At 34.5% G+C, this 26,740-nt stretch overlaps 1 protein-coding gene across 3 annotated transcripts; it reads right to left on the minus strand.

Annotated features, from left to right (window-relative positions):
* Window positions 1-2,208: 2,208 nt before the first annotated feature.
* LOC143446172 (septin-2B-like) lies at window positions 2,209-26,157 on the minus strand. 3 transcript variants are annotated; one of them, XM_076945695.1, is made up of 10 exons: window positions 25,702-25,749; window positions 17,227-17,313; window positions 16,517-16,622; window positions 12,476-12,686; window positions 12,076-12,210; window positions 7,076-7,295; window positions 3,976-4,121; window positions 3,799-3,894; window positions 3,628-3,682; window positions 2,209-3,546 (listed from the first exon to the last, which is right to left on the minus strand). In XM_076945695.1, the coding sequence occupies exons 1-10, from the start codon at window positions 25,732-25,734 to the stop codon at window positions 3,442-3,444; spliced, it is 1,194 nt and encodes a 397-aa protein (XP_076801810.1). In that variant the 5' UTR covers window positions 25,735-25,749; the 3' UTR covers window positions 2,209-3,441. The 3 variants fall into 3 exon arrangements, with proteins under 3 accessions (XP_076801810.1, XP_076801809.1, XP_076801811.1); XM_076945694.1 differs by lacking the exon at window positions 25,702-25,749 and adding an exon at window positions 23,214-23,282; XM_076945696.1 differs by lacking the exons at window positions 17,227-17,313; window positions 25,702-25,749 and adding an exon at window positions 26,153-26,157.
* Window positions 26,158-26,740: the final 583 nt, after the last annotated feature.

The raw sequence follows: 26,740 nt of genomic DNA on the forward strand, positions 1-26,740 counted from the left end.
CATAAATCTATTCTTTTCCATATATTCAACACAAAAAATGCCCCATTTATTCGTATTTACATCAGATTCTCCTAACATATTGCAAATTGTGAGACTAAGCTGCCAATACCACATTAAAACTTGAAGTGAACAATAAATAGCAGTAATTTGGTAATAACAAACCAAGTATGCCTAAGCCTACACAAGAAAGACGACAATTTTTAAAAACATACAAAATGAACAAGCAATCAATTTTTTTCATTTTCATCATCAGAGTATTCAAAGCAAAACACTTTACGAAGAAATATATCTATCTCAGGAATCAGGATGTGCATTAATGAAGTTCCTAGATGCACACTAGTTATTTACTCAATTTAGCTTGAAGTCATCTGCAGGAAAGTCCTCTTGTACGACTTTCGCCTGTAGTCTTGTTGTGGACAGCTTCGAATTAGGCACCAGCAGTAATCTGCCATCATGTGAGTATCCCATCTACCTTGATATCTCTTTTCCATTAATTTGATATTTTGGTGAAACCTTTCACCTTGTTCCTCACTCCTATTTCCGAGGTTTTCAGGGAAGCGATCCTAGTGACTGAATAGATAGTGAACTTTTATGCTCATCCTTCATCCAAGAGCTTGAACGTTCATTAGCATCACTTCTACGAGATAGAACATAGTTGCTTGCTTTTGTGTTTCCAAGATATCCCTTTACAACTGCAACGAAAGAGTGCCAGGCTGCCTTCCCAACTTCAGTCATATGTGACGGAAAAACTTGATCTTTAATTAATTTTCGTATTTGTGGCCCATCAAAAATTCCTGCTTTCAGCTTTTCAATACTAAGACAAGGAAATACTTTGCACAGGTAACCAAAACAAGCACCATCTTTATCTAAGGGCTTGACAAATTGTTTTATCAAACCCAATCTGATGGGCAATGGGGGTAAAATGATGCGATCACGACTGACCGAAGGTTCATTTACAATGTTTTTATCTCCGTGCCCAAGCTGTTCACGTACGGGCCATTCCTTTTTAATCCAGTGTTGATTAGTGGCCCGACTATCCCAGTAACAAATGAAGCAGGGATACTTGGTGTAGCCGCCTTGTTATCCTTGGAGAAAGTTGACCATTTTCAAATCAACGCATATCTCCCAGTTATGCTCAATATAAGAAAGTTTCTTCAGGACCATCTTTACACTTTGGTAATGTTTAGTTTAGTGTTTAAAACGACTGAGTGGCCAATTGAAACACAGGCAAACTTATTTTCGTTGTAAAGTAGCACACATTTCAAACTTTTTTTGGAGCTGTCAATGAATAACCTCCATTCTTCTGGTTTATATTCAAGTAGACCCATAGATGAAGGAAGTCCTTCGAAGCTTGATTGGAGATGATATAAACTAATCTAAGGCCTTATTTACCTCCCAAGCGAGAAATTTGTGCCAGACAACTCAACATTTGGGCAAAACTAAATAGCTGCTTCACATGGCTTCAGTTTTTATTAACCTACTACGACCGCAAACTACTTCTAAATCTAAACCGAGATTGTTTAAAAGTATTTACTTCTGCACTGTGTATGCTGTTTATTATGCACGTGCTTTGGGAAATGAATCGAGTTTGCTGACCTTGATTTTTAAGCAAATAATCCGCAATGCAATTTTCTGACAAAACGCCAACTAGTCGCTGTTATTTAAAACCTATTATCAACGATCGTAACTTTTTTAATTATCGAGATTATGTTGACTTATTCAGTTTCATTATGTATTTGAGAGGATATTGAGAACTGTGTGTACGCGTTGTTTTATTTTAAATGGCAGCGGCAAAATTTATTGTAGGCCATCGTTTTACCTCTCAGTCCCAGGCCCATCATGGTCTGAATCCGGCTTTAGTATTATCGACGTAAATGTCTAAACAATAGTGTTTTCTACTGTCCTGGCTACACTGTTTTATATGTGTATGAATCATAAGGTCCAACACTTGGTCTTTAGTAGAAAAATCAAAAAATAAACTAAACCACAGGAATATTCGCAAAACTAACTAGATTAAAACTATCGTCAGAATTCATATCGCCACTTAAAGGTGCCTTGCCAGCGTTATTTTTTTTATACACTATACAGTACCATATTAATTGTGAGACGTGATAAGCAAAAACGCACAAACACATTGCAGAAAAATGTGTTTAGAAATATCTTGTTTCACAAACGAAGCAGCTAACTCAGACATAACATGCAGAAATGTAGTCTTTCCAGATAATTTATTACACACATGACTATATTGTAAATGCAATATGTACAGATGTTAAGCATTCATATAATAAAAGAATACTGGGAATGGTGAACGATTATAAAGACCAACAATGTTGCCATTAATACATGGTCTGTCCAAAAAGTCTCCCCCCCCAAAGATAATGTTACACCAAGGAAACTGTTGTGGCATGAGGTAATATCATTATCAATGCGCACTCAAACAATGTCAAGCCCATAAGTGGTGTCGTTTTCTTTTTATGAAGCATTCAGGTCTTCAGGTCTTACAATGCAAGGTCGTCGCTTTTTACTCGCCAGCAAAATCACAGAGCGTCTTGTACAAAGATATTGCACCAAGTTCTGCCCAAAGTTTGGAATAATCAAAAGATTCAACGAGATTTCGGAAAGGAGGCCGTAAGCCAAACTCAAATCAACCAAACCAAACCAAGTTTCAATCTTCACAATGGAAGCATCTGGAATCACCAAAGCCCAAAAAAGCAAGAGTAGTTCGCAGAGAGGTGAAAGTGAAGCTGACCTGTTTCTTCGATTTTCGCAGCATTGTGCATCACGAATACGCAGAAGAAGGTCAAACAATGAATGAAGAGTGTTTAATAAAGAGTGTTTTACAAGTAAGTTTTACATCGCCTTCATGATGCTGCAAAAAGAAAGCAGCCAGATGCGTAGGAGGAAACAATAACAAAGAAAAAGTGGCAGCTACACCATAACAATGTTCCTGTTCTTTCCGCCAATGTGATCTAACGGTTTTTGACAAACATCAATACAGCACTTGTGGGGCAGCGTTCTTACGCCCCTGATTTGACATCATGCGACTTTTAGCTGTTTCCCCGTTTCCCCAAGTTCAAAACCACGCTAAATAGGTCGCTATTTCAGACACGAGAAGAGATTATGGAAAAATCAACGGGGGAGCTCAGGAATATTCCAGAAGTGTTTTTAAAAGTGGAAGAAGCGCTGGGAAAAGTGTGTGTTTCCAAGGAGAGTATTGTGAGGGAGATAAATGAAAATTTGTGAAATTTATTGTGTTCTGTTTGTAATGCCCAAAGGTCGGATACTTTTTGGGCAGACCTCGTACATGCAATGTGTACTGTACTTGTAAAAGAAAACAAAATACATTTTAGTGTCGAGTACGAACTACAGAGTAGGGTACCGAAATGAAGATCTCAAGATGAACATTAATACATCATATAAGTGTGATAAGTTGGGGTAAAATCAAATTTGATGAGAAACGACTTTAGGCTGCGAACTTGTAGTAGCTTTGCTCTGAGCCTTCATTTGTGCTTGCATTTGCTGCACCATTTGTTGCATACGGCGAAGCTGTATGTAGAAATTTTTATTGTATTAAACGGCTTAATATCTTTATTTTTAGAAAACAAATGGTTAAACCAATAATAATACCTCCGCTTCTTTCTCTTGCAAAGCCCTGTCCGCCCCAGACATCGAAGCTTCAACGCTAAACATATATGTTTTGCATTTAGTTAATCATACATGAGCTACTTTTGTTCATATTATAACAATAAAGTAAACACAAAAAGCGTAAGTAACATTTCAATTAATTTTGCCACTTACGATGAGTCACTGCCATCTTTGTACTGCAATTTGCAGGCTCTGAAGTTTTCATAATGAAGATCATGAGTAACCTCCTGCAGATCTTGCATATGTGTTCTGAAAACACAAAATATAACTCAATATGAAAACTTACTAGTTGTTGTTTTAATTAGCTATTAATTTTTTAGTGTAACCCACATCAGCATTGTCCTCAGTTTAAGAAAATCACAGTGATCTGGATTTTCGACTTCAACCACACCCCATGGATACAAACGACCTCTCACTTTTTTTCCCTTCACCTCAATCATTTGAGTAGATCCAACAACAGCAAAAGGTATGCTTTCCTATATGAAACATATGCAAGTGATAATAATAAATAAAAAGTATATTCTCTCAAAAACACAGAATATTATACTTTGGGCCATGATGCAAACATTTCCAACCACCAACATAAAAGATAAAAACTGTCTAATATCAAGACACAGGTTTGCAATAAAGTCAATGTAGGAACAAGATTTGAGTCCATCAACCTATTCCAGGAATACATGTCTTAATCGTACTTTGGCTACGCTGCTCATTTGGTTTACACTCTTCAGGAAAGCAACAGTAAAAATGTTAGTTCAAAAGTAGTAGTACAAAAAGTTCAACATGGTAAAATTGCTTATTGTCCTTCTGTGGCATTTCAAAGCATGACACAAACCCTATGAGGAAATTGTAGGGTAATTGCTGTTTTAGTAATTTCACTACACAATAAAACAGAAGTAAGCTACATTTTCTTAAATAGAGTTTAGTAGCCGAAAGTAGACGTGGACGATGGTACAGGACTTCATTCATGTTGCAGAGAAAAAAACTTTCCTTGAGTTGAAGTTGGTTCACTTGGCACTGGGCTCTATCAATGTCATATAATGTCAGTAGCAGTTGTAGTCAGAAACTGTAGGTTATTTCATCAATTCAAACAACAAACAATTACAATTACGAAAAAAAAAAAATAACTCAGACTCAAAAAGCGTCAAATTTGCCAATGGTCATCGCTTGCTTTAAAAATAAATTCTACAATCTGTTTGTTTGCATTGTCCGCATGCACAATGTGATGTCTGATTCATTTTCGATGTCAGCGCAATTATCAATGCAGTCACTGTTTTGATAGATTAAGTGGTCTTTGGTGTCATATAAAGCACGTATTATGCAACATTTTTCATATGATCATGCCACCATATCTTCTGGTATGCATTGCCATGTATATTAATCCAATGACACACTTCTGTGATTGTAGGCCGACGAATTCGACCAGTCTTAGTAATACAGTTTTCGCCTTCAAAAAGTATGTTTGAACTAACACCCACTGGTTGTAGCATGCTTTTCCTTCCACCAGGAATAATCCCAAGGTTGATGTTCGTCCCCTATAACTGATCTTTGACCCTGCTTTTTCGGTGGCATCAGAAAACATCCATAACAATAACAAGCAACGATTGTTGCTTGAGTAGCCCACCTGCTCGTTTGCCCCAAGCAGTTTGAATAAAATCACGCGCTACATTGGCATTGAACCACCTTTTTTGTCCACTCCTCCAGTAGCTCCTTTGGCAAATTTTTCTGCTTGAAAACCACATATGGTGGCAGTTTTTTGCCATTACCAGTTTTTGAAAGCATCACAGCAAAATGATCATTATTTCAGTTGCCAGTCGTTCTTATGTCGACAAATTTTCCACCCTTCAAATCGAGTGTTAGCTGAAACAGAATATCAAAGGTCACTGGAGTCTTATCAGTGTTTTCAATTTGACATATATTGTATTTCTTCTCGGCATATCGTTTCCTTATGAAGAACTGGAATTGTTTCAGCTTATGTTTAAAATCGAATGGTACTTTCTGGGCTATATAGGTGCGTTGACGTATTGAGAATGGCGTTTTAGAAAGCCCTGACTCTAACCAACGTTTCTTTCAAAGTTGCTGACAGCACTTTCAAATTGTCTCGCAATTTGCAATCCGATCCTAAATCCAGCACTCCTTCATTCTTTGACCCACCTTCAAGGTTTGGTTTCTAATCGTGGGAAAGTTGCAGATGCACCTCACTTGCTTCTTCGACTTCAGTAATGTTTCTGAGTCAGCTTTGTGTTTTCGCCACGTTCTTATGTTGGGGTCAAACATACCAAAGTATGACCGACAGTACTATTGCCATGCTTTTCAGCAAACATAACCCTTTTCTGCAGCAGTAAACAATACTCTCTTTGATGAAATGATGCAATGTAAATTTGTAGGAACAGTTAATAAAACTACCAGAAATTGACATTAGCTTTTTTGCAGTCTCTATGTCAGGGGTGGGCAACATACGGCCCGCGACGGGATTTTGAGCGGCCCGCAGACAGTTCAGCAGTTCAGTTTTGACTTCAGCAGCTATTGAAGTACATTATTTGTTAATAAATTCATTAAATACTGTTTTTGGTCTCTATGCTTAAAACTTAAAGTTTACATTAAATACGATTTATTCCTTGCATAGGTGGATGAATACACGATTAATGTATCGATTCAGGAATCCGGCCCGCCAAGTAGTTTATTTTCTCATATCAGGCCCGCCGACCAAAAAAGTTGCCCGCCCCTGCTCTATGTGATAAACTGATAAGTGTTTCCATGCAGATGAATGAAGTTGTGATAATGTTATACTTTTGGGCTAACGTATATTGTTTTAATAGCACATTTGTGGGCAGTATTATCTTATTTTGTGGCAAGTAGATGAAGCTATTAACAAAAATATGTGCTAGGAAGACTTGGTTTTGGCAGCGACATTGTTACTTTGTATCAGTATCTGTTGCAATTTTCAACTAATTATCACATGCTGTGTTTGGTCAAGACATAAAAGTAACATAAAAGAAAAACTACGTGAGACGAAAAGGCAACAGAAAAGAAAAAGAGATGTAGAATAGACCATGAGGGAACGTCAAAAAGCGGCTGCAGGCTATACATGAAACAAAACTTTTTGTCTAAAATTGTTAGCAAAGCAATGGGTGTGTGCTAGACAACAGTGTGGGCTATATCCCAATAAACACGGTATCTGTTTTAGTTATTTGCATTTTGGTAAATTGGACAGCTTATATTGACAAAGGTCTTTCACGAAAGCAGACACTTCGGTAAAAATCTTTTAAAATTATATGAGTAAAAAATAAGTTAATAGACATAGTTCTACAGGAAACTAAATTATAAATAAGGTGTACTTTTAAAAATGTACTGGCACAAATAGAAGCTTAAATCCTTTAGTAATATTACTAAATGCCTATGCATATAGAACACAGCAGTTAACATTTCTTACTTTCAAAGATCTAGTTTGTTCTTTAAAATCTTCATCTTCATCATCATCAGCATCTGGAAGATGATAAATCTGTATCTCATTTCCAGCAATTTCTTCCAGTATACGTTTCTTTAATCTCTTTACTTCTGAGATTGTTAAAGTATCAGCTTTTGATATGACAGGAACGATATTCACTTTGCTATGTAATGCTTTCATAAATTCCACATCAAGTGGCTTTAACCTGAAATAATCATGCAACACTTTCATAAATTTAATATACGGAGCCTTCAACATGTAAAAGATTCTGCAAAAATATGTAAACTGCTATCAGTGCAGAGACAGTATTAGCTGATGATCCTGACTTCAAAATATACAAGCCGTCCTTCATATTGGTCTGAAGGTAAAATTTACTTTGGAGTTAACTTGCAGCAGAAAAACCAAATTCAATATTTTTATCATATACCTACTGTAAACATAAGTCGGTATGTATAAGTGTTTTTTGTTTGTTTGTGAATTAAATTCATACCTATGTTTGGGTGGTCGGTCATTTCAACCCATTACGAGTAAAAAACCCAGCACAGTTGCTTGGATTGTTCTAGTTTAATGGACCCGGAACCAGATATTTGTAGCTCAAGTAATACGGTTTTACACTTTCAAGTCTTTACTTGAAATTGCATTTAAAAACAACATTAGTGTTTGAGTGAGTACTAATTTGGGTGTCAATTACCTCAATTTTATCAAATTAAAGATGGTGAATGTTAACATAAAATCTTAAGGCAATATTTTAGGTCGAGCCCCTCCCATTTTTGATCCAATAATATGGTTTTAAGATTGAGGCTTAAACTACGATACAAAAAGTAAATAAGGTATATACTGGTGTATAAGCCCTCTTTATTTGACGAAAACATTCGGCCAAAAAATGAAAGGGGGCTAATACGCTCGAAAAAATAAATAGACCACACATGATCATCTTTAAACAACAAAATGAAATTAAGTAATTTTACATATGAAGTAATTGTTCAAGCCTGTAGACTTGTCGTTGAAAATCATGAGGTCAACGTACCAGTATTTGAAATACTTTTTTGCTGATATTTAACTTCCGTTATTAACGTTGTAGCCTTTGTAACCTACTTTTATTACTTTGTGAGTTCGGATGAAAGTCATTGCAACTACACCATTTGACATTAATATGTTTATATGAAAAGAGTAAGATGAATGTTATGGTTTACCATTGACCAGGGTTGTAGTGGGTAGTTACCCAGGTATGTACCCACTTACCAAGCCGGAGCGTTTTTTTTCAACAAAAAAACTAGTTTTAATAGAAAAACATTGGGATTTTTAGATATAATTGCTTTATTTAACTTTAAAACAAAAAAACCACAACCACAAATTAAAAAAATGGAGAGGCAATATGCCGTGTTCATGCATGTACATTACCATAGTTGAATGCTTGTAAGTTGTAATGACAGCACGTATACACAAAATACATGTCCTCACAAACTGACTCACCGATAAGCTCAAACTAAAAGTCATACTTATAATATGATTTTTAATGAAAGAATACACTTGTTAAAAGCTTTACATTATTAATTACTTTTAAATTCTAAGAAAAATTTGCCTTCTGGGGCAAATATTTTTATAAAAGTCGTGTATAATTTGACTCTTTTGCAGAGGTTCAGAAATGTTAGTGTTTGAATGAAACTCATAGATTACTACAAAAATCGCAAGTTTTTCCGCAACTGTCTTCAGGATGTTATTGCAAACGTTAATAACTTTTTTAGCTAGTTTTTCTGCTTTTTCGTTCCCTAACCTGTTACGCAACTTGCTATGTATCTATATATATCCAAACGTGAAGAAGTTACAGTGATCATATAACAAGCATTGAAATATTGATGGTACGGTATCACAAATTTACCCTCAAACAGAGAAAAGTCTTTGCCAAACTAAACTTGGCGAGGATTTCTCATCGCTCGAGCCCTGGTTACCGAACTAGCCATGGCGCAAGTTCGAACTGATTCAGATTTCTTTATTGTATTAACCCAACTTGGAACTGTTTATCAGGTCCACTGAACAGGAGCAAGCGTCTTTAATGCTTTGCCAGTTCTGTATGTACCGAGCTACTAGACTTCATCTAAAATCGATGTATGTTACCGCTTAATTACAGCACCTGTGTGGAATAATACCAGCTGCCCATGCAATGCTAAATTATTGTGAACACTTTTTATTGAAATGTTGAAATAGTATATGATACATTTGCAAAAATTATTGAAGTGATTGAATTTTAATGAAGTATGATACATTGAGAAAAATGCTACATATCGATAGTAACAATCGTCAGATGAGATTAAAATGTTCACTGTGTTATAAAATAAAAGTTATTGAAATTACATCACAGGTCAACAAAATTTCACTTTTTTTTAAACGAGAACGCAAGTATATTATTTGAGATGTATTTTTTGCTTTTATTCCGAATCTGCCTTTAGTTTTTTTTAGCTCATCACATTTTCAAGATATGGTTGAATCCGTGTTTTCAGAAAAAAGCGTTAAAAACATTACACAGCTATGATACATGGCACTTAAAAAATTTGGCATATCACTTTCTTTTAAACACATGACTGGGGTCATCACGATGTAACATCGAGCAGTAGTCCCATCATTCCCTCATTCCAAAAACCTTATTGGTAACAAGCTTCCATTGCTTGAATGTCCTAGTGAAATCGTCCACCTTGTTCGTCGCTAACTGCATCAAGCTTTTCTGGAAAGAAGTTCAAGTGGGAGTGCAGAAAATGCATTTTGAGGGACATGCGGCAAACCTTTTTTCTGTAATCCTCAAGCAAATCATCAACTCCTGCCTAAAAAGAAGGCGATTTCGTATTTCGTAAGAGTTAGCACACAACCACTTTAATGCCTGCCAAGCACACAATTCCAACTTCGACAATGGTTTTTCAAAATGTGGATCCTTTAGCACTTCTCTAATTTGAGGGCTCACGAAGATTCCTTCTTTTAGTTTTGCTTGGCTTATGCTAGGAAACTTGCGAGAAATGCGAACCAATTAGAATTGCACTTTCCATTGCTTTAACAAAATTCTTCATCAAATTTTCGGAATCAGCGTCAAAAACCCTTCATGATCCAACTAATCGCATCTCCGTTTAAAACTGGCTGTTGACCAGTGTATTGTTTGAAAAGAAAAAGATACCATAAAAATTTTTGCAATATACGTCGTAGTACAAGAAGTTTTGGTTGCTGGCATATTATTCAAAAAACAGCCGGAAGAAAATCAAGGAAACTAAAAAGATTTTACCCCAAAATATTGCCATAATTAGCAAACATTACAGTCGCGCTATAAAGACATTCTGTGCATATTCACATTGTATGTCTATGACATGAACATCAGCTTAGAAAATGGAATGTAACAAAAATTGCAAATTTCATTGAGCTTTACTGAAACGTTAGAAAACTATATGGTAACATTGATTCATAACATTAAAACACTTAGTAGCATGGGAACATCGAGCATTTTTTATGTTCTATTAAAACACAGAGGATGGATTTGCATTCAATCAGTGTATTAATTAACATGTATTTTTAAAAACACACTTCTTAAAATTTTGAAATAATCATGTGAAAAGCACTGAGTACTGGGACTGACTGAAATTTCGAGAAAAAAGTTATTCGGTACAGAGATTCAGTATTTTTTCAAAAGTACCGACGGTACCAGTCTCAGTACTGAAAAATTATCGCTGCACAGTAATTCGGTACTATAGTACCGTGGTACTGCCACCTTGCTATTTGCTAACCTTCTCTCTAAACTAGAATACGTTACTAAAAAGGAGTGAGTACAATTTTAGATAAACAAGTTCTGCTAGTTTCCAAATCGACACAGCAAAATTTAAAAAAACTCCGTGTTAGGGTACTAAAATGATCCCTGGAAGATCTAAAAATCAAGCCTGATTAAAACTTAGCCTACTTTACCAAGAATCACTGCACTGCACCAATTGTCAATTAAGACCACAACAATAAATGTACAATTTTTATAAAAAGGTGGCCTGATTGCGATGTTACACAGGAGTTACTTTTGTGATACTAACAGAAATCAAAGTCATAAAAAAGACATCAAAAAATGCCTTAATTGTTAAAGCTGACAAAATTAGTTGTTTCGCAGGCTGCATTGTTAAATAAAGTCAATATAGCATGGAAAAAGCTTTCATGGGCTGCAATATGGGGATCTCTATTTAAATCAAATAATTTTGAAGTCTATAAACCTTATCGTTAAGTGAGGGGCAAGTCCATAAACAAGTTGGCATTAAACCAAGGAGTAATTGTCAGTAAATACACTGGTAGAAAAGATTTGTACTAGTATGTAGTGGTTAAGCAGTTATTGCCATAAATAAGTGGCAAAAAAGCAAATTAATCGCTTAATTATGACGAGGATGGCAGTTCTTATTGGGTCACTATAAAAGAAACAATAAAAATGACTCAGGTATTTGGACCAAGTATGAATAGTATACGGCTTGTGAATGACAAGTAAAGAGTAATAGCATACTAAAGTGTACAACAGTAACATTTTGCTTTAAATAAGCCTAAACTAGCTTGCCATTGGTGTATTTGTACTAGTTAATATAATGCTAACCTGTAGTACAGTTCAATCTTAGCTCTAGACTAGTCTGGTACCGGTAACTGCCGTTAAAAGAAGAATGCTTTACCAGTTTATATATTGTCATCTATCCTATGCTGAAAATTACCTACTATTAATCACCTACCTATGGAGACGTATTCCATCCAAAACATTTTAGCCAGCCTATCACTACCATATCTCATACAAACGCAAGTCACCAGCACCAACACCAGCTCAAAGCAACAACTTTGTTTGCTCAAAGCAACAACTTTGCTGCATCATTATTATCTAACAGTCAAGAGAAAGATTCATTTTAACTCAACTGTTCAAATTTTACAAGGCTATCTTTGCTATGACTAAAAAAGTTTAAATGAATCACCATAAACATAACAAATAGCAACATTACCCATGCCCTGACGAAGAAATAAAATAGAAACAGCAATGCACACGATTGTCTACAATATGTCGTCGGTTAAGGCCACTTTCATCATGTAGATATCTTTCAAACTGATCATCGATGTACTGAATAATGGGTTTGTAACTAAATACAAAAGTATCAGTTAAATCACTGAATGAATGGTAATAACTAAAAAATACCTTAATAAATTTAAGAAATATTCCAGCTTCAAATCAAAAGAAAAAGTTTAACAACCGACACAGCTGCTGATATATTTTGTTTTTCTTCAAATTTTCCTTTAAAGATTTTACTGTTAACCATTTTGATTTTTAGTTAAAAATTAGCCACACAAAAATTACCACAAAAAAAATTGTAAAAATTAAACAGTAGAACCCAAACGGTAAAATACCAGTCAGAGCAATTAATAGCATCTCCATAGCCAGGAGTATCCACAACAGTTAGGCGAAGCTTAACACCTCTTTCTTCTATTTCAACAGTACTTGCATCAATCTTGACTGTTTGTTCAATTTTTTCTGCCGCGTTTGGAACATGTCTGTCTGGATAAAGATCAGTCAGAAACAAACTATTTACCAAAGTTGACTTTCCAAGTCCAGATTCACCTGCATATAATTGAAACAAACATTAAACGTAGAAAGGAAAAACATTGCTAAAGAACTAGAAGGACTGGCACTGAAAGAAGTTGTGCTTCATCATTAAATTTTAATTATAGTAAGTAAGTGCACCGCTTTGCTACAATGTAACAAATGCAATGAAATATTCACAAAACTACTAAACAATTTTATCAAAACTCATTAAGCAGACAGATATCACAAAAGTGTTCAATTGAGACAGAAAAAATGATTATAATGAAGAAGAACCCAGTCAGTCAGAGACAATAACATTTGATATTAACTTTGGATAGAACGATGACACCACAAAAAATGCAGTAGACGAAAAGATTAAGGATGCGTTGCAAGAAAGATCATTATTGAGGTTCGACATAAACAAATCCCAAATCTATTCGTATCGGCACTAAACAATAAAATTTCATCCCAAGGTTACTCGTATTTTACTAATAACATGATGTAACTGCTAAAAACAGTTATGTTCCAAAATATAAGCTGTCAAAGAAGCATTTAAAAAGAAAATCATAGACAAGACTTTTATTGCAAGGAATGTTGACCTCACTTTAGATTATCATTTCTTATCAGAATCGATCAATTTATAAGTACTTTTATATTTGGGTACACCATTATTAGTATTCATGTTTGACCGTATCTACACAAGCGATATATATCTTTTTGGGTTTGCATCCATATATTCCTTGGCAAGACGTTAACTGCAGTACGAGGAATTGTTTAGATAAGTTTGTTGTACAATCGGGCATTATGGTGGAAATTCATTAGGACATATGAATACAATAAGTGATTTAATTCATTCATCTTCAGGGAATGCATGGGATCCAGTAACGAGATATCGGCAATGGGGAACTAAATACTATACAAACTTAGTAATTTACAGAAAAAATGTTGTCAGCACATAGCCGATGTGTGAGTGAAATATTTATCTTGAAAAACCCGAAAAATTAATATTCATACTTAACAAGGATGAAAAAAAAGCAAGGGCCCAATTTTCAGAGGGCCATATCTCAAAAATTATTAGAATTAGAAGGCTAAGATTTTGCATGTGTTTGTTATTCATACAAAGGAATGTCCAAAATAAATTTGATAAAAATCGGAATTGGTTACTTGCAAAGATCTCTCAACTTTGGTTGAGTTCATATAGAATGACCCTTTAAATGGTTCATTCCTGATGACAAACTTATATGTAAATATGCGCAAGAAACAATGAAGTTTAATGTCCCTCAAAGGTATTTTATTGCTGTGGATTCATATAGATTTAAAAAAATGCCCGATAGGTATTTATCTTTTCTACTACGATAACTTTTCAAAATAAAACAAGTTGTCATTAATCATGCACCTGCTTATATTTATGAATAACATTCAGAAATTGTAAATCTTGGAACAAAATTTTTCTTATAATATTTTTTCCATTAAACTTTGAATAAAATGTTGGTAAAATTTTACAATAAAGTTAAATTAAATATATGATAAGCGTGAACTTTAATTATAGGTGCCAAGTTTTTTTTGCTTGGGGTAGCAATGGCATGGTAACCTATTGTCATCAATGCAAGCTCAGTTTAAGCAATATTCAGCTCAGTTTAAGTGTGATTTTCTTGCTTTCTGCTTGCTTTTTTCTTTCAAAAAAACATATGATGATGGCATTTTTATTTAGTTTTTAACTTGTAGCCTATTCTCTGGCTCTAAGTTGTCTTGTGACAAAAATATCAATTTTCTTCCTCTGAGCACAAGGCCACATAGATGCCGACACAAGGTTACTGGGTGGCCACCGTCATGAGCAGTGCTACACAGTGGTGGCCGACTTGTTGCTTAAGGAATAAAAATACTCATTGCCACAGGACAACATAAAGTGTCCAGTTTGTCATGACGGTGCAACAATTTGTAACAAACACATCACGCCTACCATCAGATAAACTGATTGTCATGAGGCCTTATTTTATTCAAGCGTGGCCACATAATTTTTGGCAGGTGAACTGTGAATGTGTGAACTCTTCTTTTGTATCAAGGGGGCGATTGAGTCAATTATGCACTGTTTCCTGGAATCCGTTTCACATACAACATTGCTTTTTTATACTGTTTTTGTGCTCATGACAAAAATTTCATATAGAAATTTTATGATTTGCTGTTTAAAATTCACTACAAAGTAAAGAACAGCAGTAATTACAACATACAAAAACACAAAACAAAAATAGTTACTATTGTCTTTTAAAGAATAGATTTCCAAAGACTGCTAAGACACTTTCTGCAAAGTTTCAAGCCGTAAAGCATACGGAGTCGTCTGAAATGACGTTTCATGTGAGCTTGACCAGAAGTAACCCAAATTCAATGCGTACGATATACAATGCTCACTGCTCTGGTCAAATCTTTAATGCAACAAATTAAAGAAATCTGTACGCGAATTCAATGTTAAAGTCTATTTAACATGTTATTGAAAGTCATGGACTATCGACATGATTGAAATGTTATAAGTGAACATTCAAATTCAGGTATTTACATCGTAGCATTTGTAGTGTATACGTGTTTAGATTTGGACATTTTTCATACTAATGAAAGCCATTGCATTACCCTGTTTTAATAATATCATTTATAAAGATTACAATAGAATGTTAAGTTATCGTTTCTATTGATCATGACGATTTGAATTGTCTCCCTTGGCTGAGTTTTGGACCTCTATAAATAATCGTTTTAATATAAACAGTGTCTCAACGAGATGCGGTTGAATTTCCCCACACAACACTCCTAAGCGGTGTATTGTCTTCTTGTTAAAGAATTTCGAAAAAAGATAAACACAAAGCAATGCATAAAGGTAATGAAAGACCAAATACTTGTGACCCATACGTGTAGAAATCTATCAGACTTGGGTGACATCACTTGATCTCTGTGCAGCATAGCAATTTGCAACTGCCCCAAATTAATACGTCACTAAAAGTGAAGTAAATATATGTGATACTAAAAGTCGTATTTCGCCATACGATCAAGCGGTCAGATATGGTATTGCGAACGACAGTGAAATTAGTTTACTTGCAACTTTGGCTTACTTCCTACAGCTAATTGACAGGCAGTGGAAACAAGTTAATTTTCCTTCGTTGACCACATACTTCACTCGAGGTTGTCAGTGCTAACGTCTACCAGTATCACCTGCAACCTAAAGCTGCGGTCTCTTTAGTTTCATAAGGTATTAAAGAAACTGAAAAATTTTTTCGAAAAGTTAGACATATCTTGTGCGTTTTATTTTGTTATTTCGTATTAAATATCTACTACATGGAATGTTTTATCAGCGATAACTTGAAGTACAAATTTGGATGACATTTAAGTAGTTAAAAACATCTTTTTTAACGTATAAAATGCAAAACCTTCGTTGCAAGAGAAATTCGTAACCTAGCTAATACGCCAGGTAACTTTAAAAACATACTTAAACTTCAAGACCGTCAAAGGATCTCATAACGCAGAAAATAGGCTGAACTGAAAACTAAATGAGAATGCATTCATCTTGAAGTTTTCTGAATATTCGGTCATCAACATTTGCAAGGTGTAAAAATACTGTTTATGTTGCACCCTAAATTCGAGCAATTCTCAAACCAACGAGTTGCGTTTGTGTGATTGCCCGCTTAAAACAGGCCAACAACCAGGCCTGAAAAAATATGTCAATTACACACTTTAACTTGAGCATGTGAACAATCATGCTTAAACTCGGCTTAAAAGAATTTTTGCATTAATGAAAATAGGTTGCCATGCCACCGCCATCAGGTGCAAAAATAAAAGACAGTGCTTATAACTTCAAAAATTTCACAACTTTAAACAATGCTTACCAGCCACCATAAGTGTGAATTCAAAGCCTTTTTTTACTGATTTTCGATGCACTTGGTTAGGTAAGTTAGCAAAGCCAACATATCCTGGGGTTTCAGGGTTTGCAAACTATATGAAATAAAATAAGTCAATTAAACTTCAAAAGGTGTACATGATTGAGCAAATGTTATATGAATGCATTTATAAATTTCATGAAAGTTAAGCATAGTAATGTGTCAACAATTACATATGAATTGTTAGAAGCATTAGCATGTGCCCACACCTGCCGGTTAGTTAAACACTCTTTGAATAACATTACTAGAAGCTAATGTTTACACTACTGGCAAAATATTTCACATCACAAGCACAGAATTTAAGCCAAACTTTTAAACAAGCACACAAGATAAAAACACACACACACACATTGAAGTTGCATTGTACAAACTTCAGCAGTACTACAGTACCATGCAAAATTAAAACAAGGAAAAGCTTCTAGAAGTACACAAAATACATTATCAGAATACACCTTGAATGAAGCGTTTCACAAACCGACTTTAACATCGATGCAACCTTAAATAATATCTTTGAGCATACAAGCAAAATACCTACTATAACAAAAGCTTTTCATTAACTCGTTGAGTAAACTGTTCAACAGTACGGGCATAGAATTGTGAACAATTAATTTAAAAATACTTTACTATCTATTCATTGACATTCTGGATGACAAACCAACCTTAAATTTTACATCCCGTTCTTCACGTTCTTTGGAACCTGGGCTAGCAAAGCCCTCATATTTCTTTCGAATTTCAGCTGAGTTGTACTGCTTATTAAAATCAATACGTATATAACTTGAAAACATGCAGATTAAAATATAGAAATCTATACTTAATCTAAGTAGCTAAGTAGTTGTGTTTACACAGAGATTAAACTATATTATCAGCAATTAGCATTGAAATGGAGTATTTAGATTGCCACTGCATTGTAGTACCGTGGTGTACTTTCGGAAATAAAGCTTTTTAATAAACATATTTCTTGAATAATTAATCAGCATAGTTTCACTGCTTTCCTCAGTGTACTCACACTTAACTTCTGGATTACTGCATAACAGGAGGAAGCAAAATTATCACCCTGTATATCACCACTCTTACTGTTCAAAGAATAGGTTATTACACTTTAATGTTAGTCTGGTTATTGTTATATTCATACAGCAAGACCCGGTGATACATACAAACAGTGATACTACAGGGAAATAAAATTGAAGAAAGAGTAAAAAAAATAAAAAGTAGAAAAAGAACTCACAGGCAACCATAAAGAGCGAGAGCGTGTACATGTTGTTTTATTTTTGTTGTGCAATGATTTTGACTGTTGCAAGCAAATTGAAACTTCCATAGTACACAAGACTCAACTGATTGAAAACATAACTTTGTTATCTGTCGACGTTTCATTAACCCATTTGGGTTAACTTTATCAGGGCAATAAATCCACTTCTCATGTTTTTCGCATTCTTCAATGTGAGGGGCATTGTACACTGCGAGTTCTAACGTCAGATGACCAACAGGCACGTCTACGAAGAGATACTGTGGCGTTTCATTTGTGCAGTGCTTAAGAATTGTGGCAGGACAACTCGTGGGTGTTTCACCATGACAACGCACCTGCCCACACTGCCTTGAGGATCCAAGAGTCCCTGGCCACTCGAACGACCAAGCTCCATGTAATTTTTTCCTATTCCCCAAGTTCAAGGGGTCATCTAGGGCAGGGGTCTGCAAATACTTTTTGGCGCCACCCTTAAAAAATAGTTCTAAACTCCCATGACCCAAGCATTTTGTGAGCATATAATTGCAACAAAAAAAGCATAACTGGTTGCACAAGTGTGCTCGACTATTATGTTATGTAGTAACTAAGTAAAAAGGCAATAATAATTAATTAGAGGTTTAAAAAAAGCTGAAGTTCATTATTACATGGATGCGATGCTTATATTTATAGTATGTTTGAAATATTTCGCGACCCAGACTGGAAGGCCTCGTGACTCAAAGTTGGGTCGCAACCCACTATTTGCGGACCCCTGATCTAGGGAACTCGTTTTGAAGATGTGTAAGGCATCACAAATGCTTTGAAGACAGAACTATGGGGAATCCCGACTGAATCCTTCTAGGAGTGCATGCAAACGTGGCACAGAAGGATGGGAAAGGGCACTAGACTCCATGGGGATTACTTTAAGGGGATAAGGTGTAGTTTGAGTTTGAAAAAGATCTTTTGTGACAGCAGTCTTGGAAATTTTTTGACATACCTCATATATATAGACCTCTTTCTTCTTTGCTTTTTGATCTGATTTCCTGGTTTTATCGAACATGTTGTATCAAATGCTATGGTGCAATACAAATATAGCTTCGCACTTGCACTCTTTCAGTGTTGATGTAACAATTGCTTTTCGGATAATGTATCCAGGCATTTTTGACGAATGCATTCCATTTTTACTGTGTATTAATGTGGCCAACGAAACGTGTTACCAGTGGCGCAACCAGAAATAATCAAAGGGGGTTGACAACGGACTAAGAGATACTACCGTTTTTATTCATGTATAAGTTGAATTTTTTGGGTCAAGTTTTCACTCAAAACTATTGCTACGATAGACAATTTCGAGGATATATAAGTCGTACTGTTTTTAGTTTGGAGAATTAGTACAACAATATTTTTTAATTATGAATACGACCAGACAAAGGTCTAGTTAAATCAAAGTGGTTATGCATTAACACTTATTAGGATGCCAATTGTTGACGATTAAAATCGCTCTATGTAATCGAAGGGAGTGACTACTTCTTCGTAAGTAAATCAAGCATCCTGTTGTTAAAGATAGGCGATTATATAAGGAGAATGGTTATGAACAAAATAATAATTTTTATTACTTTGAAACACCAGTACCTTGTTAAAAATGAAAAGAAATAAAAGATAGACACGAAATAGGATGCAAACCGTAAGTGCTCACATTTAATTTGGAGAATGACTATTTTACCAGATGTAGGTCATGCAGCCCATAGTTAAAGTATGGTTAAAGATAGGCGGTTAGGTTAGAAGAATGGGTATGCAAAAAGCTCAGAGTTATTTAAGCTATTTAGGGTTTTATTGGATTTAGATTTAGATTAGAAAGTTTAGTTAGGTTAGGTTTAGATAAGCATATTATACCACTTGATTTTAAGTACTTAAGATATTTTTGGAGTTAGATTTAGATTGGAAGGAAGATTTAAGTTAGGTTTAGGTTACCATGTTATAACATGTATGTTAGGTTAACAAGAATCGAAAAACAAGCTCGAAAATCGAAGAGAGCAAACCACGCTTCTCACGCAGAATGCATTGCGAGTTGCAGGATTCAAAGTAAATACACACAGTATGTGGTAACGGGGTCTGCCGTTCTAAAAAAAAAATTCATTCACATTTTTAAAAAATGAAAATATATTCACTTTATGCTAGTGGTTCTTAAATTTTTTTAGGAGCGCCGCCAGTTTTAGCGAGTCTATTAACCTTTACTGGATAGATAACCTGCAAACCTTGGGTTACTAATCAGCCTGGCTAGCCTACAAAAAGGGGGATGGCATACCGTCTAATCAACCGCTCTAGTTGCGTCCCAGATACCACAGGGAAAGCAAGCAATAGAGTGAGCTGGGCTAAATATGATTTAAGTCTTTCCTACAAAAAGCGCAGATACTTTTAGCACTAATGCACTATGAATGAGAATATGAAAGCAAAATTTCCGTTTCTTCAGGAATCCTCCTTTTCAAAAAAACAAACAAAACACCCCACTTGATTACCACTGATGTACCTTGTAACATGTATGCAGATAAATAAAACGTGAGTTAAAGAAAATCGAACAACATCATACAGAAATATTTTACACATGTCAATGCAGGCAGCATATCTTCCGGAAATGTACAAAACCTAGCATTTCCAAAATAGAAATAAAAAACACAATTACACCATGTGCATACAATATACATTCCAAAAGATTTTACAGTGCATGATCAATGACCAACTTACAGTAGTACTGTATAAAGGACTACTGCAAAATTTTTGCCATTAAACACATCTTAACTGTTTACTGGATGGTAAATTGACTAAGCTTGCTTAAACTAACTAAGCTAAGCCTTGTTTCATGACACACGACACTACAGCGAGAAATACACAATAAATAAAAAATATATTAATAAATGTGCTTAATCATATTCTTGTGGTTTGCTATCACTTATTATACAGTATAAATGTTCAAACAAATCAATCTTTTGTAACTCAAAAGTTTGTTACGTAGGCCAAAAGTATATTCATACAGTAAGAAACTTTCATGCAAGGCTGTTTATAAAATCAGTACAAAAACGGAAATCAACTGAAATCAGAATCATGCTGTTGAAACATGCTTATGATTTGATGTGAATGAGTAGTTAATTCCACCAGCAATATTTATATCTACAGTAGAAGATATCTACAACATATTAGCATTCTACATGCTAAACAAGTTCAATGCACAATTAGCACAATGTGTGTAGTGTGCAATTAGTATGTTGTAGTGCAACTGAAACACTAATACATATATGTATCTGAAACATAAAACAGGAAAATGCTGTATATGATGGTGTATAGGAGCTCCTTTATTGACAAAAATATCAGGTCAAAAAACGAGATAGGGCTTATACAACTGACCCATAATCTGGGTCAGGTGTAAGAGAGCACTATAAATACGATCAATGGCAGAGACGAAAGAGTTAGTTATTTATCTCACTTTCCATGTAATGTTTTTTGCAAACCTTCCAGTACTATTACTGGAAGGTTTTACAGCATTTCTGCAGAAAATTTCAATGCAATCACGGAATGCGATCAATGCAATCACAGGCTAACGGACAACGACAATTAATTTTGAGAAGTTCATTTAAGAAATGTTAACCTGTGTTCTTTTAGGAATTTTAGGACTGCCAATTTGCCCAACTCAACTTTTCAAAAATCTGCGCTATCTCCATTTTAAAGGTCCAGTGCCTTTTTCTTAAAGAAATTTGACAAAACTTACGTTTTGAAAGAGTTAAGGAATATATTTTTATGCCATCTATCATTTTTAATCAATATTTTTATTTACATCTTATTACACAGGATCTTTCAAAACTACATGCAATCTTTAACAGTAACAATAATTTAAAAAACAAAAAATCATGAGCATAAACATTGTAGACTAAATCTTTCTTTGTAACGACCGGTCAACATCGTACGTTTTTATTTTTTCTCGTGGGTCTTTGTCCACAATCTTTTTAGGCAAATTCCAGAAATTTCAACTGCCTGCATTCCAATTTCGCTCAATGTGATACAAAGACAGCTTTGTAGTATTGGTGACTAGTTTTGTTTTGTCTACTAAGGCGGAATTTCTTACAAGTTTGTGATATTAATTTGAGTACTTTCATAAATGAAAGCCGAGCTACACAGACTTCTTATCAAAACATTGCAGTGAATCGTGCATTACTGTGCAAATGTGAATAAACCTAACATGACAAAAAATTCATGAAAGCAAGGTTAAATAGAAAAATGACTTTCTCGCCATTCTCTACAAATGGGTTTTTTAAAAATAAAACGTTTAGAAGTATTCAAAGTATTTAGAAGTATTCAAGAAGTATTGTCTTTCATTGCCTTTTTTAACAAATGACCGTTATGTTCGCATTCAAAATAATTAATGAAGTAAATCAAAACTTTTGTGGTCAATGATTGTAATCAGAATAATATCGGTTCCAAAAATAAGAGCCGAATATTTTTGGATTTGGTTCTCGAGGATTTGATATTTTAAAACGCATATCCTTAACTACAGAAACTTAAGACGTCAAGTTTTGATACAGATGTAAAAACTGTTTTAACGATCTAAGAGATGTCAGTTTGCCTTCAGATGAAATAGACAAACAAATAACAAATAAATTAGATGTGCCACATGTGGTAAATAGGCTGAATTTTTTTGAATCACTGTGTACTACTTTTACAACACTTTGCACAGTTTAAGCCTCTTTAGGGCTTTGTTACAAGTGTTATATCTTCTATTAAAATCATGGTTGCTTGAAATCAAAGTTTACAACAAAAAAAATGAGTTGTTTTTGGCAAGATAAAGGTAGTGATGCAGCCAACTGCAAAGGTTTTAAACGAAAATCTTCAGATCTTGAAATACTGTACATACATTTGAAAACATTTTTCACATAATGAAATCTAAAAGCTGAAGAGAGTATAGAAAACTTTTTTTATATGCCAACATTTAGGTCCACTTTTAAACGTGTCCAAATCATCTGAAAAATTAGCAGTGGGCTTATTTGCAGAGTATAAAATGCCACCTAAAAATTTTCACTCTGATTGCATCAGGTCGGAACAGCCAAATTTTCGGTGCTTGGGGTAGTATAGTTGAGTTTCAGTTGAGGATTAACAATTGATTGATTGATTTTCAGTTCAGGTTAACAAGCATGCATGGATGGCAGCAGCAAATTTCCGAGATTGGGTCAATGATTTTGATATATGTATGCAAACAAAAGCAGGAAAAGTTTGCTTATTGCTATACAACTACTCCGATCATAAGAGAGAAAAAACCTTATCTGAAATGTGTTGAGCTTGTCTTTTTGCATGTAAACAGACTTCATCTGTTTAATTCTTAGATTAAGGAATCATCACAAATTTCAAAAATTGTTATCGATTGAGAATGCTCCAGCAAGTTGTTCTTACCTTCGATCCCGATGTCAATGCTACAGCGAAAGACTTGGCGCTTGTGACCTTCATATTAGGTGCTATAAATTTTCTGAGCATTGCATGTAAAAATGTATCTGCAGAGCTGATTCAAAATTGCTTAAGGGTCAATATGTTGGGCTTGAATGGAAATGCTTCATTTACATTGAACTTATTCTTTTTCCAAAGAGAGAAGTTGTGATATGTGATAGTGCATAAATGGATAGTTACATTCGCACTTACACAAAACAAATTTGCACCGATTTACCATGCAAAAAAATGAACAACTTATGTTCAATACTTCCATGCACTACACTTATTTTAATAAAAGCAATGCAGATAAATAACATCATACAATCAAAAAGGTAGTGTGGAGAATAACTGCAACTGCATTGTTTTCAAATCGCTGTTACTTAACTGATTTTTAAGAAGTAGTTTCAGTTTTATTGACATATTACATGATATCCTAAATGGAGAAATAGTATGGTATTATATTGTTGTCATGGTAACCCTTGTATGGCTATGTAAAGAAAATTGTAGTGCTCAGCCTTTTTAACACTACAATAATTACTTAATGATACAGAGTAATTCACGGAATATGTGATGCAAATATAATATATGCAGGCTGTATGTTGGAAATACACCTTTTCCACTCGGCGTAACATCTTTTGTGGTAGGAGAGATCAAAGTAAGATTTATCAGGGTCGGATTCTCAGTGACATTGCAACCAAATTTTGTATTTGGCATTAAAAGTTGAGCTGACTAGATGCCCAATAAGCATCTATTGTTTTTTCCATGTCCTCCATCGCACAACGTGGATGCTAATGTGACCAGCATCACAGATAGCAAAAACCAAAAAAGAATAGGAAACAAAATAAGAGAACCTAGCTTTCAAAAAAAGTACAAGAAAGTCTGTTATGTAAAAAGTTACTGGCAAGCATTACGTTCTTTTTTTAATCATTGGCAGATGTGGGCACAAGCGTGTGCTCCTTTTTTGTGTTATTTGCTGTTTGCTTTATCTTCTTGGCACAACTAACGCCGTAAAAAAAGGATATAAATTAGTCATTTTTTGACTACAGATTTTTTCTCTCTATACTTTGGACCAACTGCTTCTGTGGAGAGAAGCTTTTTCTAATTTAAAAAGACTGAAAACATTTCTAACTAGAATTGCAATGATGACGTTGCATAGTGAAGTGACCGTGAATCACAAACAGGTGGTTGATGAATATTTTTACAGATGCTCAACTCTAATAAGCATAAATGTAGCGTAATTTAATTGTGTTTTAAATAAAAATACATTAAACCAAAGGCCCATACTTATTTAAAATATCTTTGCGAGTGTAAATATCAAATTAGTAACTAGGTTTAAAGTAAATTGTTTGTAAGCGAATTGCAACAAGCTGATTTGGGCCTAAACTGTTTCCATTTGGCCAAATAGGCCAGGAACATGCTTGCATTGAACCAATATTTATAAGAAAATTTTAACATTTAGGTGAACAAGAACTTAATAAACTTGCCGAACTCAAACAATTCAACATGTAGAACTGGAACTCGGACTTCTAAAAGCTTTTTGAATTCAAACTTGAACTCAATTTAGTCCCCATACATGACTGACAGTTGACTTACAGGTAATGAATTTTTACACACCACAGTGAACACCTAGTGTCATTAAACAAAAAGATTATTTTGGTCGACTACGATACTGGTACTTGTCATTATTTGAACTATAATGAGGTAGAATTAATAATATTGTAATTTGTCCTTGAATCATTGTACTTCAGTTGAAATAATCATTTTACATGAAACAAATTAAGCTTTGCATTAGTTCTTGAGCTAGGTTTAACAGCATTGTCTGTGGTGTCTTATATGAAATTGATATTTGATGTATTCTTTATACAATTTCATGGAAGAAGAGTTGCTGTCAAACATTTTTTTGCATGCTGTGCAGTAGCAATTTTGGCCAAAATGCAATAGGCCCTTGATTGTTTGGTAACACAAATTACCGAGAAGTGGCACACAATAGTCAACACATTACTGGTTTCAGGATTTTAGCCTTCAGAGCTTTGCTGTTTTTTGCCATTTGTTGATGATTTGTGAAAAAAACAGAAATATTGGGCTAAAACACGAGGATGAGGATGCCTGACCTAAAATCTTCCCAAAAATTTTAAGTCCCATTGGCGGAAATTCTGTTCATGTGATAAACAGTGCACATGAGATTATCTTCATAATAACAAAATTGAGCAAATTTACACGCAAATTTAACTTTAAGTTTGTTAGATATGTTGTTGAAAATCACTGACCATCAGGACACTGGCAAACGAGATGTTTTTTAGCTGACAAATCCACTTTTGTTAATAACATTGTTGCATTCATAACATATTGTTATGTTTACTCTGTTGTGAATACTGATAAAAGCCATTGCAACTACACCATGATTTGACATCAATATTTCTTTACGAAAAGATTAATTTATAATTTTATACTTAACCACTGATGTTTTGGATTGTCTCGTTTGGTTCATTACTTGGAAGAGTGAAATCTAAAGGCTCCTATATGTCAGTTATCTTAAAAACATAATTTGGGCAGTAAAAATGGAGACAAGCATGAGGTTTCTCAGATACTTGTTTTGGCACACAAAGTGCTTATGTCTTGCTATGCTTTCTTTTGCAAGTTGCATATATCAGTATATCTTATGATATGTTTGATTATAGTGCAAATGGAAAAATACAATTAGCTGATAAATGGGGTATCTCGACACCTGTATCCACCACTGTCTATCACCATGTAGTTATAAAAATAGTTAGTATTAAACTTGTTAGTAATCTATGTTAATCATGATCTATGTGAACACTTGTATTAATACAAGCTAGAACACTTAAATATGATCTTTTTAAAACACTACACAATTCACATTAAAACAGTAAAAGATTTAGTCTTACCTTTATGTCTGTTCATGAGAAAAAACCAGAGAATGACATGAAAAAAAATGTGAACAAAGTGTCAGAACAAACGCATAGTCATACAAATAGTTAGCAATGATAACAATCATTACAAAATAATGGCAGATTGTTTACTATTGATGTATTATTTGAACATCAACATGTAAAACACCAAATAAACCAATGTTGGTATCTAGCTTGTAAACACTCACAGTGAAGGTGCGAGGTTGTGCAGTGCTCTTAATTTTTAAAGCAAAAAGAACGGCACCTTTTGTGAAAACAGAACTAATGCCTAAAGAATTTAAGATATATCGTTCTATAACCCTTTTTTATAATGGCATAAACGTTTTGCTATATTTCCCTTTTCAAGGAAATTAATACCTAAATCCTCAATCAATTGTTTGAAGTGACACTGACCATGTCTTTTTTGTTTGTATGCGCGGCCTGGAGTTAATGAAATTTATCTTATCCCACCTATAGACGTTTTTGTCGGTGCGACAACTGCCTGTTCTGCAATATGAAGCTTTTTGTCTTTTTTCTCGTCTTCACGCCTGAACAAAAACTTGAGCTTGACGATGCCAGCTTGAC

This window comes from Clavelina lepadiformis, chromosome 2, assembly GCF_947623445.1.
Source record: "Clavelina lepadiformis chromosome 2, kaClaLepa1.1, whole genome shotgun sequence".
Classification (NCBI taxonomy): Eukaryota; Metazoa; Chordata; class Ascidiacea; order Aplousobranchia; family Clavelinidae; genus Clavelina; species Clavelina lepadiformis.